The 18,239-nt window shown below is 37.6% G+C and overlaps 1 protein-coding gene across 3 annotated transcripts in view; it reads left to right on the forward strand.

The window, feature by feature from the left end:
- Positions 1–15,580, forward strand: part of LOC124549742 (NCK-interacting protein with SH3 domain) — a 95,425-nt gene extending 79,845 nt beyond the window's left edge. For all 3 annotated transcript variants that reach the window (XM_047125264.1, XM_047125266.1, XM_047125265.1), the window contains 4 exons: positions 260–363; positions 11,803–12,024; positions 13,510–13,682; positions 14,416–15,580. In XM_047125264.1, coding sequence (XP_046981220.1) covers positions 260–363; positions 11,803–12,024; positions 13,510–13,682; positions 14,416–14,607 — 691 coding nt within the window. In that variant the 3' untranslated portion in view covers positions 14,608–15,580. The remainder of the gene's footprint in view (positions 1–259; positions 364–11,802; positions 12,025–13,509; positions 13,683–14,415) is intronic.
- Positions 15,581–18,239: the final 2,659 nt, after the last annotated feature.

Consider the following 18,239-nt stretch of genomic DNA (forward strand, 5'->3'; position numbering starts at 1 on the left):
ATTTTAAATTGTTTAGAACAAATACCCTTGTTCTGTTGGTAACAATTGTGTAATTTTGCACCAATAACTGCATACCTCCCTATGATAAACACTGTTCTTTGTTACTGAAATATTTCCAGTGACAAATCCTATACATCAATTCACTTTTAAGCCTATATATCCAAATAATCATTTACTGTTAACAGCTTTTTATGTGAAATTTTATATACCTTGTTTCACAGTACATGTAATTTGCTGAATTATCATTATTCTATGTTAGGTACATGAAGAGCAGTTCTTACAATGTTCCCTGCCTGACACTCTGTGCTGTACTCCTGTCTATGCTTTTCTCGATGGGTGAAGCCATGCCTGTTACACATCTTGGTAAGTTCTGTCCAGAATGAAGCATCATTCAGTGATAGTAACAGATTGTCTATTGGTATAGAAGGTATTTATCATCACACAGATGTGCAAAGAGATTGCTTGATAAGGTATCTCTTTGCTTAAGCAAGGGTATGTATGAGATTATAAAAGATCTAATAAATAAGGTATTTATTGCAAATCCTGTATAGTGTTTTTAGTTCCAGAAGTTTTGGTCTACAATGTCAACTTAATTTCTCAGAAGTACATGAAAGCTGAGTATGAACTGTTAATGCTTCCATTCATAAAGAAATATATTATTTGCTCATACAACTAATGTTACATTCAGATTTGTTCAAAATTTGTTAATTATACATAATTTTAAAACTTAAGGTTTTAGGACCAAAAAATTGTTAATGACAGTGCAACCAATATGTTTAGCAATATCATTTATCTTTGTACTCGTGAAATAAGCACAGAAGAGGGACAAATTATTTCAAATACATATAGCTTCATAAACCACTGTGATACACTGTGCTGCTATGTGACCATGTTTATGCATAACATGGACATCATATTTAGCATGTATTTTTCTTTTAATGCAGGTTCTTGTAGGAGAAAACTTTTTAACAAGTATCCCGTGAATGTGAAAATTTACATGGCAACATGCTCCAACAAACCTCTTTGATTTTGTAACTTTGTAAAAATATCTTTATTTTACCTTATGCATTTTACCCTACTCAAAGCAGAGTGGTTAACCTGAAAATAAATTCTTCATCCAATGTAATTTTGTCACATTTCAGAAATAATTATTGTTTTTTAATTTTTGAAGAATTGAGCACTATTACATGTTCTGTCATGATACACATAAAGTCATATGCCAAATAAGATTTTGTGATGAAATACAAATTACAGCTAACTAGGAAAACATCTTTAGTAAAAGAAATTTTCAATATTCTTCTTCTTTGTTTTACAGTTACAGTGGTTTTAAATAATTCATCTTGCAGTCACTGGCTGTCAGCTAAATGTGATGCTCTAGCTGTCTGGCAATTAGCCACTCTCAGTGATGTAAACAGAGCTGTATTGCTCCAATCCCCAATCATTCTACATAAAACAGAACAACCATTCTATAATTACTTTCAAATTACAATGGGAAAAAAGTTCCTTAAATATGTTCTATAAGCAAACATTTAATATGACTCAAGTGACAAATTTAGCAGTGTAATTTAAAATTGTTAGACACCAAAGCATAACACTGATGACCTGCCAGGGCACATGTAATGTTGTCTTTTATAATATATTTCAGTGAACTGTGATCTGCCACTTTTACTTGAAACATAACTATTACAACAACAAAAAAAGTGTAAATGGGGAGTGCCATATGACATTTTCCTTTTTTATGTCAGAAAAGGAAAACAAAAGTAATGACAAATGAAAAGGTGAAGAAGTAGAATCAGTCATCTAATTGGAAATTACGTTTTACTAAAAATATAGATTATACCATTATGAAACCCAGCATTTTTTAATAAAACCATTCTGTCTCTATATTCTTTCTTTATTTGCCATTGGCATAACATAAGATGAAGAAAACAGCATTGGGGAATTATCATAAAAAATCATACTTTTACTGAAATTTAACTTCAAAATGAAATGGATAATGCTATATCTGCCCCCCCACAGCAGCACTGGTGTGTAGATGCAGATTGTTTTTCCATGAAGGCAGGAGCTGCGAATCCTAATGTGAACATAGCCCAGTGCGTGCCGACCTGTTTGCTTTCAAATTATCACAGAGACATTGATTTAGTACAATTTTTGACAATATGTGTATGATCTAGCATAAAATTCTCCATCAGATCACACCAGGGAATGTGACAAAACTGTATTTCCAAATATTGTGTTATTATCTGTGCACTACATTTATAAACATGTCAAAAGTGAAAGGTGCTTCAATGTGTGTAATGGGAAATTCAGCTCTGAAAACTATGTAATTACAAGGAGACAAAGTGGCTTGTCAGCACTTACCTGTTGTTGTTGTTGTTGTTGTTGTTGTGGTCTTCAGTCCTGAGACTGGTTTGATGCAGCTCTCCATGCTACTCTATCCCGTGCAAGCTTCTTCGTCTCCCAGTACCTACTGCAAACTACATCCTTCTGAATCTGCTTAGTGTATTCATCTCTTGGTCTCCCTCTACGATTTTTACCCTCCACGCTGCCCTCCAATTTAAATTGGTGATCCCTTGATGCCTCAGAACATGTCCTACCAAAAATCCCTTCTTCTAGTGAAGTTGTGCCACAAACTTCTCTTCTCCCCAATCCTATTCAATACTTCCTCATTAATTATGTGATCTACCCATCTAATCTTCAGCATTCTTCTGTAGCACCACATTTCAAAAGCTTCTATTCTCTTCTTGTCCAAACTACTTATCGTCCATGTTTCACTTCCATACATGGCTACACTCCGTACAATTACTTTCAGAAACGACTTCCTGACACTTCAATCTATACTCGATGTTAACAAATTTCTCTTCTTCAGAAACGCTTTCCTTGCCATTGCCAGTCTACATTTTATATCCTCTCTACTTCGACCATCATCAGTTATTTTGCTCCCCAAATAGCAAAACTCCTTTACTACTTTAAGTGTCTCATTTTCTAATCTAATTCCCTCAGCATCACCCGACTTAATTCAACTACATTCCATTATCCTCGTTTTGCTTTTGTTGATGTTCATCTTATATATCCTCCTTTCAAGACACTATCCATTACATTCAACTGCTTTTCCAAGTCCTTTGCTGTCTCTGACAGAATTACAATGTCATCGGCGAACCTCAAAGTTTTTATTTCTTCTCCATGGATTTTAAAACCTACTCCGAATTTTTCTTTTGTTCCCTTCACTGCTTGCTCAACATACAGATTGAATAGCATCGGGGACAGGCTACAACCCTGTCTCACTTCCTTCCCAACCGCTGCTTCCCTTTCATGTCCCTCGACTCTTATAACTGCCATCTGGTTTCCAGAATGAGATTTTCACTCTGCAGCGGAGTGTGCGCTGATATGAAACTTCCTGGCAGATTAAAACTGTGTGCCTGACCGAGACTCGAACTTGGGACCTTTGCCTTTCGCGGGCAAGTGCTCTACCATCTGAGCTACCAAAGCACGACTCACGCCCGGTACTCACAGCTTTACTTCTGCCAGTACCTCATCTCCTACCTTCCAAACTTTACAGAAGCTCTGGTTTCTGTACAAATTGTAAATAGCCTTTTGCTCCCTGTATTTTACCCCTGCCACCTTCAGAATTTGAAAGAGAGTATTCCAGTCAACATTGTCAAAAGCTTTCTCCAAGTCCACAAATGCTAGAAATGTGGGTTTGCCTTTCCTTAATCTAGCTTCTAAGATTAGTCGTAGGGTCAGTATTGCCTCACGTGTTCCCATATTTCTACGGAATCCAAACTGATCTTCCCCAAGGTCAGCTTCTACCAGTTTTACCATTCGTCTGTAGAGAATACGCATTAGTATTTTGCAGCTGTGACTTATTAAACTGATAGTTCAGTAATTTTCACATCTGTCAACACCTGCTTTCTTTGGAATTGAAATTATTATATTCTTCTTGAAGTCTGAGGGTATTTCGCCTGTCCCATATATCTTGCTCACCAGATGGTAGAGTTTTGTCAGGACTGGCTCTCCCAAGGCTGTCAGTAGTTCTAATGGAATGTTGTCTACTCCGGGGGCTATGTTTCGACTCGGGTCTTTCAGTGCTTTGTCAAACTCTTCACGCAGTATCGTATCTCCTATTTCATCTTCATCTACATCCTCTTACATTTCCATTATTTTGTCCTCAAGCACATTGCCCTTGTATAGACCCTCTATATAGTCCTTCCACCTTTCTGCTTTCCCTTCTTTGCTTAGAACTGGGTTTCCATCTGAGCTCTTGATATTCATACAAGTGGTTCTCCTTTCTCCAAAGGTCTCTCTCATTTTCCTGTAGGCAGTATCTATCTTACCCCTAGTGACATAAGCCTCTACATCCTTACATTTGTCCTCTAGCCATTCCTGCTTAGCCATTTTGCACTTCCTGTCGATCTCATTTTTGAGACGTTTGTATTCCTTTTTGCCTGCTTCATTTACTGCGTTTTTATATTTTCTCCTTTCATCAATTAAATTCAATATTTCTTCTGTTACCCAAGGATTTCTACTAGCCCTCGTCTTTTTACCTACTTGATCCTCTGCTGCCTTCACTACTTCATCCCTCAGAGCTACCCATTCTTCTTCTACTGTATTTCTTTCCCCCATTCCTGTCAATTGTTCCCTTATGCTCTCCTTTAAACTCTGTAGAACCTCTGGTTTAGTCATTTTATCCAGGTCCCATCTCCTTAGATTCCCACCTTTTTGCAGTTTCTTCAGTTTCAATCTGCAGTTCATAAGCAATAGATTGTGGTCAGAATCCACATCTGCCCCTGGAAATGTCTTACAATTTAAAACCTGGTTCCTAAATCTTTGTCTTACCATTATATAATCTATCTGATACCTTTTAGTATCTCCAGGATTCTTCCAGGTATACAACCTTCTTTTATGATTCTTGAACCGAGTGTTAGCTATGATTAAGTTATGCTCTGTGCAAAATTCTACAAGGCGGGTTCCTCTTTCATTTCTTCCCCCCAATCCATATTCACCTACTATGTTTCCTTCTCTCCCTTTTCCTACTGACGAATTCCAGTCACCCATGACTATTAAATTTTCGTCTCCCTTCACTACCTGAATAATTTATTTTATCACGTCATGCATTTCATCAATTTCTTCATCATCTGCCGAGCTAGTTGGCATATAAACTTGTACTACTGTAGTAGGCATGGGCTTTGTGTCTATCTTGGCCACAATAATTCGTTCACTATGCTGTTTGTAGTAGCTTACCCGCACTCCTATTTTTTTTATTCATTATTAAACCTACTCCTGCATTACCCCTATTTAATTTTGTATTTATAACCCTGTAATCACCTGACCAAAAGTCTTGTTCCTCCTGCCACCGAACTTCACTAATTCCCACTATATCTAACTTTAACCTATCCATTTCCCTTTTTAAATTTTCTAACCTACCTGCCCGGTTAAGGGATCTGACATTCCACGCTCCGATCCATAGAACGCCAGTTTCCTTTCTCCTGATAACGACATCCTCTTGAGTAGTCCTCGCCCAGAGATCCGAATGGGGGACTATTTTACCTCCGGAATATTTTCCCCAAGATGACGCCATCATCATTTAACCATACAGTAAAGCTGCATGCCTTAGTGTTACAAGGCCAGATCAGTCAATCATCCAGACTGTTGCCCTTGCAACTACTGAAAAGGCTGCTGCCCCTCTTCAGGAACCACACGTTTGTCTGACCTCTCAACAGATACCCCTCCATTGTGGTTGCACCTACGGTATGGCTATCTCTTTCGCTGAGGCACGCAAGCCCCCCCACCAACGGCAAGGTCCGTGGTTCACCTACAGAAAGCAAAATTCTAAGTAATACTGAGAGAGAGAGAGAGAGAGAGAGAGAGAGAGAGAGAGAGGTCCTTCCTCAGGGAGGGAAGAGGCATAGGTTAAAAAGGAGGGATAGATTTCTCGGGCTTCAGAATGAGAGGACCCTATTTATCTGGCTCACATAATCTACAGTATTTGTATCTGGAACCACATGTCCCTCACAAGCAGGTCTCCGTCATCCTGGAGTCTGAGCAACCTACCCTTCTTTTCTGACTTTCTACAATGTATCCAGCTTTCCTCCCTGAGGAATCACCTAATAGTTCCAAAAGCGAAACCTATGGAGAGAAATAGGCTGAAATGCTTTGGTCACATTAAAAGAATGGGAAAAGAAGTACTACCCCGAAAAAGCTCTAAAATGGATGGAATCTGAAAAGCCACAAACAAGGGGGGGGGGGGGGGGGCATGATGGATGATGTGGATTGACGTGGGCAACAGTGAGAGGAAATGTTGAACCATAGTCTGGGGGATAAAAGAGAAGATTGGAAGAAGCGTTGTGAATTTCTGCATAAGCAGAAATTTTTCAGAAAAAAAAGATGCAGAAAGTAATGGGGGTCTATTGACTGTATTTACAATTTTACTCCCTGAAAGTAAGTGATTGACCACCCATTCTGTGTAGTAAAAGTTACACCAGTCATTGTACGCACGATGATATTAACCACAGATTATTATTAAACATGTTTGAAGTGTAGTCCATCTTATTTGGTGGAAGCATTACACTAGCTTCACAAAGTTTAGAGCAGTGGTTTAAATACGAGTAGTTTCTAACTCCAGTTTCTGATCCAAACTAGATAAATACATAGTAAATTATTTTCATTGCAGTATGGTGCACAAGTAAAATTTCCAGATTATTGCAGATCAAGAATAGGGAAACAGCAACTTTCCAAGTCTTGGGGTCAGTGGAGGCAGCAGCTGAGGTATGTTGGCAGTGTCCACTGGTCTGCAAAGCCAGGTTCAAACCTCAAACCAGGCAGACCCACCTGATGATACATGACAGTCTTTAATAGCTGCAGGTAATATCGCTCCCACTGAAGGGGGTATTACATGATGATATGCCACAGATGAAATGGATATAGTGCAGCTGTCATCTGTTGGTAGAACTGGTGGAGCTAAGAGAATTCGCAGATGCATCATCTGCACACATAAATAGTAGTTTGACTGCCATGAAAACACGCATGTGCAGTAGACAGGAATAGCGTGTCTGTGCCCAGAAAGGGATACACAGTGTGTGCTTTCTGCTTGATGTTGTTCATGGCTTACTGTTGTTTATAGTTGTGGTAAGCTGCTAACTTCAGATTGTCATCGTGGAGATTTTGTGCAGTGAATAAATTTTCATAAATTCAGTAGTTAAACAAAAGCATTTGTTTTGCTAGTAGACTTTCTTTGATACAAGCTCATTGCACAAGCTCATTGCACAAGCTGGTACAAGTATACAGGGTGTCCCATTTAGCTTGACCACCCTAAGTAACTGTTTGTGAGATGCAAGCTACAAAATGTTTCAAGCAAATGTTCTTTAGTCATCAGAGGGACATCAATCAGCATGATTGCCTCCATTGTAGTTCTGTTTTTTACAAAGATATAAACAGTGGTATGACTTTTTTAAAATGGAACCCTGTATTTTTTACTCGGTAATTCACTTCCTGTCTTAAATACCTAGTCAAAAATGTATCACAGTGTACCATTCACTGAAACACAACATTATTAATTACATAACACAACATTGATGTTGAGCCCGGGATCATAAACTAGTCCATGTGCTGGAGTTGTCAGAAAACAAATGAAAACCAAGTAAAAACATAACACAAAAGTGACTGACTCTCCTTTACCATTGCCTAGGAGTAGAACATTCAAAGGTGCTCGAAGTGGTGACCCTGGACACTAATACACTGGTGCACTCATTGAATGAAAGAATTATTTACTGCTTCCATTGTTGCCTGCTGAAGAGAATTACAAGCAAGCACGATACGTTCCTTCATGTCCTTTGGAGTTGTTGGAATATCGCGATAGACAACATCTTTAATGCATCCCCAAAGAAAAATGTCCAGAGGATTTAAATCAGGAGACCTGGCAGGCCAAGTAACTGTTCCTCCTTGACCAATCCGTCTGGCAGGATATCTTCAGTTCAGAACATGACGTGCATGCAAGGCATTATGTGCTGGACATGCATCGTGTTTATACCACATAAGCATTCTGGTTTTTAGCAGCACTTCATCCAGAAGAGGAGGAAGAATTGGTCTGAGGAAGTTGGTATACACTGTACTGTTTAGATTACCATTGATGAAATAAGGGCCAATAATTGTAGTACCAAGCATCTCACATCTGACGTTAACTCTCCATTGACGCTGATGTTCCATCTGTCTAAGCCATCGTGGGTTGTCTTTGAACCAATAATGCATATTCCTTGTGTTTACCTGTCCTTTGTTTGAGAAGGAACATTCATCGGTAAATAGAACATTCTTGATGTAGGTGTACATGATAAGGATGGAACTGGTGAAGTGTAAGAATGCAATGTACACTGGTTTTAGGAATGCCAATCTCGTGTTCAAGCTGTCATGTGCCCACATGTGGATTCATAGCAACGAAAGTGAGAACAGTAACTTCGGCAGTTTTGTCTGTGTGAGTGCTACGATGACTGCATTGTCATGGCTTGAAACTTCCCATTACCTGAATCGTCACAACAAGACAAGAAAACATCCATCAGGAAGGTGGATTCTTGTCAGGATATCGCTCTCTGTACAGTTCCGCTGCCTGCGTAGCATTTCGCCTACCTTCAACAACAACAACGACAATAAAAGAAGCATTATGTCGATGCAGTTTGTAGGAAGGACAGCCTTTATTGTATGCCTACTCTACACAACAGTATTTGAAAAGACTAAACCACTGTTCTAAATGTACCTGTACATAAGAAAACAGTATTGCAGTTACTGTTCTGCTAACTTACATTCCCCATAGATGAGTAGCATTTCTACCTTCTCTTCATTGGTGTACATCCAACTCACTCAACTCTTCATCTGATGATGGTTGATGGAATGACGGGTGTGCATTCTACTTATGTTTACATTTGTCCTCTGTCAACGTCAGCACGTGGATGTGTTCCATTACTCCAAGTACCTGCACCAAGTGCTGCAAGTGCCAATGTCAATGTTGTGTTATGTAATTAATGACGTTGTGTTTCAGTGAATGGTACACTGTGATACAGTTTTGAATTGGTCATTAGGAGAGGAAATGAATTACCAAATAAAAAATACAGGGTGCCATTTAAAAAAATCATACCACTGTTCATATCTTTGTAAAAAACAAACCTACAACAAAGGCAATCATGCTGACTGATGTCCCCCTGACAGCTAAAGAACATTTGCTTGGAACATTTTGTAACTTGCATCTGAACAGTTAGTCAGGGTGGTCAAGATAAATGGGACACCCTGTATAGTCCACATTTGAAAATATAACACTAGTTCATCGTTAAGTATTGGTCTGCTAAAGTGTTGAAATTTTAGTCTGACATCCATAATAACTTTGGAAAATGTTTGGCTGTAATAGTCTGTGGCTAAACGTTAGACACGGGAAACATACACCATTTGCCAGGAAATGTAATGTGGTTACCAGCCTGCAATACAACGGGACACTATTTTATCTGTGATATGGGGGTAGTTCAAACACAAAATGCGTAAACATATGGTTTAATTCTTATTTTTGAGAAGGGGAAATTGTTTCCCTCATTACTGTGTCACTTAGACAAATTCCATCCATTATCATAGACAACAGCTTGTCAAAACAAACCACATCCACTGTCGTGAAGTTCTGAAATTCCTTCAGATCTTCAGGCCTTAGTTCCTTCATTAATAGGAAATATATGCTCCTGCCTTCTCCCCTTCTTCCCAGCCAGATCAAACCCAACAATTGCTAGCTTTTTGGCATCATTGAGCCCTAATCCTAAGGGTTACAGACACTGCCCAAGCAATAGCTCCAAAAACAACTGTGTCCTCCATGTGGAGAATGCTGTGTAAATGGAAATTAATTCAGAACAGTAATAACATAACTCTGTGATAGTTACATACGAGAACAACAATCACTTAGCAAATAGGAATCTTAAGCTCTCAAAAAATTTTAATTTGGAGTGAACAACTTTATAAGAAATGAAACAATGGAAACTCCAGGTTGGATATCAACCATATTAGGAAAAGCATAGTGCTACTCGCCATGAAGATGACCTGTTGAGTTATAGACAGGAACAATGAAAAGACAGTTACACATACAGCATTTGTGGCAAAAGCCTTCTTCAGTAAACACCACACACACACACACACACACACACACACACACACACACACACACACACAAACACAAAGTACACCTTAGGCTGGAGTGTGGCAGGGAAGGGGGAGGGATAGCAGGGTACAGGTGACGGGAGGTGGAGCACTGTTTGGTGGGGTGTGAAGGGACTAGACGGTGGCCTGAGGAGATTGACACATGCAACATTGGGAGTTGGGGAATGGGGGGAAAAAACAGGGATGGAAAAGAAGAGGAGCGGAAAGGATGGACAGGTAAAGTGGCAGAGGGTGGCACACAATGAGGGCGAAAGGATGTGAAAAGGGTTGGAGTAATAGCACAGAAAGGGCATAAATGGTTGGGGGTGGGGGGAGGAGGTATGGGGACAGTAGGTTACTACAGGTTGAGTAGTAATCTATCGTTTTCCTAGTATTGTTTATAAGAAATCAGACAACCCCCACACAGTTCTGTGCATTATTGCCATATAGTGCATGTGTGCAGATTCATATTATGAATATCCTGTGTGTGTTGTGTAGTAAGTTGACATAAACCAGTCTGCAGTTCCAAACAAGTATGGTTGGGGCACTACTCCACAGGTGCACATCTTAGGTGGACCATGTAATGCTGGCTTGAGGGTGTCATTCGGGCTGGACAAGTGGCTGGAGTAGGCTGCAAGTGTCATTTAATGCAAATGACATTGAAATTTGCTTGCTGGTTGCAGTCATAGTTGATTTTGTTGTTGACCCATGCACATATCAAGTATTTCCACTACTGATGGGTCCAGCCTTGGAAGACAATCACTCTGGAAGATGCTTAACATGACCATGTCTAATAAACTGAGCGTAAACTGTGACACCAGGACAATAGTGGCTGAGGTGGGGAAAAGAAGTTTAAGGCATTGGATGTAGTAAATAGTACAGTATCCTTGGCTGGCAACCAAAGTGAATATCTGGTAGACTGGTGTTAGGTGTAGTCTGCTAAGTGTTACTGCTACATTGGAATCTACCTCACTCACAGCATTATGTGCTGGCTTCTTGAAGATCCACTCCATCTGTTCAGCCTTACTACTAAATTGTGGCAAGCTGAAAAAATGAGGTTCTTAGTTTGCTGAAGTAATCTGTGTGGCGAGTTGTTGGGAAGGGGGGGACCATTGTCTACATTATTGGTTTTTGGAGAGCCCTTCAAGGGCCATCATTTTTCTACAATCGTTAAGTGTTACATGTGCTGTAGTGGATACAGTGTTCATGACATAAAAGTAATTCAATAAAGCATTAATGATGAATTACATTGTCACATAGATAAAATTACACACAAATAAATTCACATAAGCTCACAACAATTTGTTGAAAGACACTGTAAAGTGTAAGCAACAACCAAGATGGGAACTCTACACTGTCTTTCAAAAAATACACAGCTGTTTGCCCCCACTTGAAGGGAATGATTTGCAAGAATTTACTTGCAATGTAGGATTCTTTTTGCAATACTGTGAATAGTGTACAAAAATTTTGCGGGGAGGATACCAGCAGGGTACGTGGAATAGTTGTGGATGTGTGGTTGCGTGTCCTAATTGTTTGTGAATTGTCTGTCTCTGTTGTTATAATGCAGAATTAAAGTGTGTGTCATTTTCAGTTTGTGAACACAACCTTGTGAACTACCAGTACTAAAATATTTTTATTTGTTCACAGAACACTTGGGTCAGGAATTTGTGCTGTTTCTGTCGAATATTGTGGAGAACCCTCCAGAAACAGATGTTGAGGAAAAACTACCTGACTTGATGGTGAATGTTCTGTTGTCTTACAATCTCCAGTTCTCCAACTCAGCTGAAAACATTCTGCTAAAGGCACTTTCAGAGCTTCCTGTTGCAAAGACTTTTACAGAGAAGATTCTCTTTCTACTTAATAGGGAAGGTATTTATCTGACTTATGTCATTTTGTTGAAATTAATTTATTTTATGTTACCTGGCACTGAGTGCATGAAAGAAATATTAAGAACATTAACTCTGTAAATCTTAAACAATTCTGAGGTTACAATTTATAATTATCACGGTGGTATCAGCAATATGAAAAGTGAATAGTAACTCTTGTCTTGAATCAAACATCTCTCTGTGAGAACCTCAACAATATTGTAATAATAGAAAATGAAAATATGACAAAAGTAAAGAACTTATTATTCAGAGCTATGTACCAATAATGACATACAAGATGGAAAAACTAATAATGCTCATGTAAGATTCTGTGGCAAAAGTTCTCACTAACAACAATACATCAATAATAATATAATAATAATAATAATAATAATAATAATAATAATAATAATAATAAAGACCTAGTTAGGTGTGAATTAGTTGTTGACCCATTTCAGACTTAAAAATTAGAACTTCAAAAAAGGAAATAAAATAGACCAAACTATCTATGTGATCAGGTTGTGTGTGTTATACTGCAGTAAAACAAATCTGTGTACTCACCTATACTGTACTCAAGTAAGTTAAGATCCATCCCAGCTCCTCTGTTTCCATGCAGCAACACTTACTAACTTCCTAGGAAACCTGTCACTTATACATTCTGCTGTATGCAACTTCATTTATTCTCTTCTGTTTCTAAACCCTTTCTTCAGATGTCATCCTGTTCCACTGTAACACTCACTAATTTCAAAAGAGCCATTTGTCACCCAGTATAGGGTTTACATGTTTTATTTATCAGGATATTTCTTTACCGTCACTGATGATATATCTCATATTTCTTTACCACTTTTTGTTCTAGATAGTTCTTTTAGCTCACTGTGTGTGTTCCAGCAAAGTGATGCAGTGGTACAAGTGTCTCTACTGTACTTGGATTTGGGAGTACCACACTGTCTGATCATACTGATTTAGGTGTACTGCAATCTCCCTAAATCACTTAAGCCCAATGCCTGGATAATTCCTTTGATAAAAATGTAGCTGATTTCCTTCCAAATCTGGACTTGAGCTCCATCACAAATGATACACGTTGTGTGGGCCTTTAATCCCTAAGCTTTCATATCTCAATCTAATAGATTGCTTACATCTGCAGTTTTGAACATCTCCCTGACTGTGCTTTATTAATTTCAGTTCCATTTCATTCTAAAATTGACATTTTAGTTATGTCATGTACCTTATTTAATTCCTGCAAATATGCTATTTGTTTGTTTTTTAAGTGGAGTTCTTTTAGACATGTCCTTTCTTCTGTTACTGTCATTTATTTTCTTCTCAGTTTTTTCTCAAGCTTCGAAAGAAGAAATACTTGGGCTGAAAAAGTGTGTGATTGTCAATAAATTTCTGTATGTTTTCCTATATGTATTTTAATTTTTGTCTTTTCATTTCTTATGTTTATGTAATTATTAGACCAGTATAATTTTGTTTGGTGTACTTTTTGCAGAGGACCCTGTACGCGTATTTGAACATCAGCCAGCTCCTCCACACTCAGTACTTAAGTTGTTTAAAGATCTTTTCAGTCTTGAAGTGACAGCAGCACTTTTTTACACAAATGATGTTAAAGTTCTGATTGATATAATTGTACGGCAGTTGGCAGATCTTTCACCTGGTGAAAAGGTGAGTTATCATATCTACTACTTTCTTTTAGTGATAGATGAACTATGCCCAACCACTGTACATTATAGATGTAAGATTTCTCATCATTGTGACCATTTACATTTACATAGAGAGTAATCTGAAAACAGAGCATACAGCACAGGGATTGTTCACTACTGGATCAGTACAATCTCCTTGAGCATTGTGTCATACTGTAATGATCCATTCTTTGATGTAAATAATTTTTTTCTGGGATAATGGTCATTACATGAGATATTGCAAACCTTGTGCTGATTAATCCATGGCTGATGCAGAAAGCCCACATTATGTAATAAAACATTTCCTTGTGTTGTAATAGGGACAGTAAAGATTTTGTTGAAATATTATATGATCATACTATAATGTATAGCTTCAAGATTCAGATTTTAAAATGTGTAAGATTTAAAAGATATAAAAAAAATTATTACAAGCAACCACTTAGCTGCAGATAAATGATAGTTAGTGCCTATACAGAAGGATGTCATCATCAGTTAAAAATGGCTCTAACCTCATTTAAAAAACCATTGATTACAGGGTCTCAACATTTGGAAAGGGTTACTTGTATGTAAAAGTGGAAACAGTTACTGGAACAATTCATAAAAGATGAAATGGCAATAGAGTTCAACAGAGTAGGCGCATTTTGTTTATATAATTCAAGATGTTTAATTTTGTATAGAGGAGTGACAGTAATGTTGTTTGTATATCTCTTCTTCAGCGTCGCCAGCAATATTTGCAACTATGTAGACTTGTGATGCGGAATACAGCGTATGAACAACACCACCACCGACTGGATGACATTCGTAAATGCTTTACCCGCATCTTTTGTGAAGAGTCAGATCTGAGCTGTGATGACCAACAACTTGTGAGAGACATCTCCAATGAATTTCCCCAGTATTTTAAGGCATAATGTATACTCTTTTTAAACAAACATCATTTCTGTAAGCTGTGCCAAATATGCATAATTAATTGCTGGTATTTACATTTTCACAATGAAAGTAGCTAGTTATACATCAGCTGTGACAGGGGCAGCTCATTAGGATGGGCTTTGGCACGTTTTTAAATATTTGATTCTGTCCATGTCTTCCATTACGATCTAAAAATATTATGCATTATTCTATTTCAATTCAGAAGAAGACTATTGCAGTATCCTTAATTGCACAGTTTAGTGTGTAATTATAGAAAGACTATTTGAAACTATAGATCTAAATATTTTTTGTGTGCCTTCAGTCTGATATTTGTGATTCCAAATCACATATGTTGGTAAAAAGTATTTTATAGATACTTAAATCTATGTCGCTGCCAGGTAGTCATATTATTGTCTGTGATCCAATATCTTTGAGGTACAAATGAAGGTCTTAGTAACATTTTCAGCACTAGGTAGCAATCAATCTGTTTTTAATAATTAATTCTTTTGTCTCTGATATGCAAGCTATTTATAAAAACCTAAATTTTGTCCTTTATTGTATTTGAAACTGTGAATGAATATGCAAACATTGTGAACTTAAAGAATGAATATCTAAATGTTATGTTTTAATTGCTGATTTCGAGGAATTGTTTCATTGGGTAAATACCTTCGTGATGCTCATTATTTTCCTGCTTGATACCAAAATGGTGCTGAAGAATGTCTGTCCCACATGGCTGTGGAAAATTTCCATAAAATAACTGCATTTGAATAGGACCTAGATGTTTAAGTGTACTTCATGGCAACACATTTTTTGAACAATTATTTGACTTTTACATAATAGATAAGTAGAAGATGGTTTTTTCATATATATATATATATATGCATGCATTGAATATATAAAGTAAATTTGAGCCCAAAGAATTTAAATCAGCCACACACCTGCAGAATGCTATGTATGAAATTTTTTAGAACTTTTATGAGGAATTTATTTATTTAATTTCTAGTCTTTGTAACAAAGTTAATGAATAAATAATTGTTTTGAAAAATGAAGGAAAACAAAACTGATTGATTACTTGGTGTGGTTTTCAGATATGTTTTCTCCTGTTTAACTCCCACCAGTTCCATATACATATTTTTTTGGAAGGCTATGTACCTTGGCGACTCAGTGGTCAAGTGCCGAACTATGGGGTCATGGGTGTGATTCCTGATCAGTCCTAGGATTTTTTAAATCTCTTTTTCACTGCTGGCATTGTTTCTTAATATTGAAAATGGTGAGTATAACTGTGATTCAGAGTTCACATTGAACTGTAGGCCCTCTACAACTGACTAAGCAAATCAGTTCAAATGTCGAAAGAAGACAACGGTGCTCAAATTCCAATATGACCATGCCCACTATAGGACTGTGCTATTCAAACCAATCTTTGGGTTGATCGCAGCTTTATCTTTTAACAGTATCTCATTGCAAGTGTGCAAAGTATTCAGTCTTCAGTTTTTAATACTTACATGGAAAAGCACCATTTATATTAAGGCAACATTTTTGAAGCAGTTACTAGGAAACAATATGTCAATGCTGCAGTGTGCTGTCACAAACGAGAACTTTACTGTGGAGTGACAAAGCTGAAGTACTGTGTAAATACCACATAAAATTGTAATCAAGTAGAGTTATTGGAAATGAGAAAAAAGAATTAAAATGGCAAAACTTATACTTATCAGGACAGAGCAAACAGCAGGAGCAAAAGCTGAAATTTTTGGAAAGAGCACTTCTATAATGTGTGGGATAATGCCTGTTGCATCCATGATATCCCCCGCCCCTTTTTCCAATCATTATGTACCTGGTCTGTTATTGGAATGTATTGATCCGATGCACTCAGTGTTCATGTGCTGGATGCTGTAAGTGCCTTCAGTCTTCTTCTATAAAATACAGCAACCAATGTTGTATGCGATGGTGTAATGTTGTGTGTGTTGATAGCACCATTGTAGCAGATGTGAGCAGCAAGAATATTGTTTGAAGTAGATATCCCTCTCATCTCTCAGAAATCCCTGTAGGCATTTTGGAATTCTCTCTCTCTCTCTCTCTCTCTCTCTCTCTCTCTCTCTCCTCGCTCGCTCTGTATCTCTCTTTTTCTCTCACACTCACTTCCCTGTACGTATGCTTTGTAATAGCATTTCTTGCTGATAATCAGTTTCAGTGGAACTGTAATTTTCATAATTTCAAAATAAGGTAAATTATTTTCAAGTAGGCATTTTTCTTCATGTCTAGTGGTAAGTGCTCTTTACACTGATGCAAAGCTACTCAACAACCCTATCTAACATAAGGCAAATAACTGTAAATCCCTACCAATTTGGAATCAACCTAGGTGACAATCCATGCTGAAATAACAGCTTCTGTGAACCAGATGTCGTTATTTCATTGTCACTTTGTGTTAGTGCAGAAGAGTGTTTGAGATTTTTATGCCAAAATTACAAAAGGTACATTGGCCAAATCTCCATGTGGAAGATGGACCTGATGTGTGGCATATGTCATGTCACCCATTCATAATAAAATACATTTATGTATGTTACAGAACATTACAGGGGAAACAGAGTATGAATGACTGGGCAATTCCCTGACTAACTGATCTTAATCCAGCTCTTCAAACTAAGGAAGGACAGTACATGCCAGAGTAGTTATCATGATTGAAGACACCAGATATGTAGAAAACACCTTGTAGTGGATGTTAACTACCTTTTGGTCTGGAGTCTCAAATCCAAATAGCTCCTTCCTCATTTCTGTTGTGGGTTCAGAAGATATCACTCTATAATTGATAATTTAATGCTGCTAGAGATGGCTGTACAGCAAGCTGTCCTAAGCAAGCAATAGCTGGCATCTGTGATTTTCAGTCTCGAGAAAGCCTATGATAGCTTTTTGGAAGCATAATATCCTCAAAGAATTCCATTAGTGAAGTTTTCAAGGACAATAATCCATTGCTCCTTCCTGCAGAGGCACTATTTCAGACACAGGTGGGGATGTCCTGTCAGATGGTTATAAACAGGAGAACAACACACTATGAGGTGATCCATGTAAGAAGGCTGTCACGGATATTTCACTGATTCAATAGACCCAGGGCAATACAGAGTGATTTATGAAGATATGCAAATTTTTAATTTGTTATTCTACAAGTAAAACTAAAGAAAAAAGTTCATATAAACACAGGTTCAAAAATGTTTAGTTATGGAGTTATGGCTGGTAAAAGATTTTGCCTGAAATTTAGCAACTTCGCTAATATGAAGCAATCACAAACTATAAGAGGTTAAAGTAAAGCACGATTTTCATTTATTTTGTTGTTATTGATCTGCTGAATCTAATAAAACATCTCCCAGACATATATCTACAGTAGTTTTCCAGGAGCTCCAGAGAAGCAGAGACGGAATTTTATAAAATTTTTAATTTTTTAACTACTTGGCCCAATGTGGTTTTTTAAATTCCTCCGAGTTGGATGATGTACGTGATATTCGTTAACTGCAGCTGTTGCATTACCATCACATTTGCCATAAATAAACACCATATCAACGTATTCCTCTGACATAAATTTGAAAGGCATCCCTGTTTCGTAAACAATCTACAAACTACAACAGTTACTATGTGGTTTCACTTA

This window comes from Schistocerca americana, chromosome 1, assembly GCF_021461395.2.
Source record: "Schistocerca americana isolate TAMUIC-IGC-003095 chromosome 1, iqSchAmer2.1, whole genome shotgun sequence".
Lineage (NCBI taxonomy): Eukaryota > Metazoa > Arthropoda > Insecta > Orthoptera > Acrididae > Schistocerca > Schistocerca americana.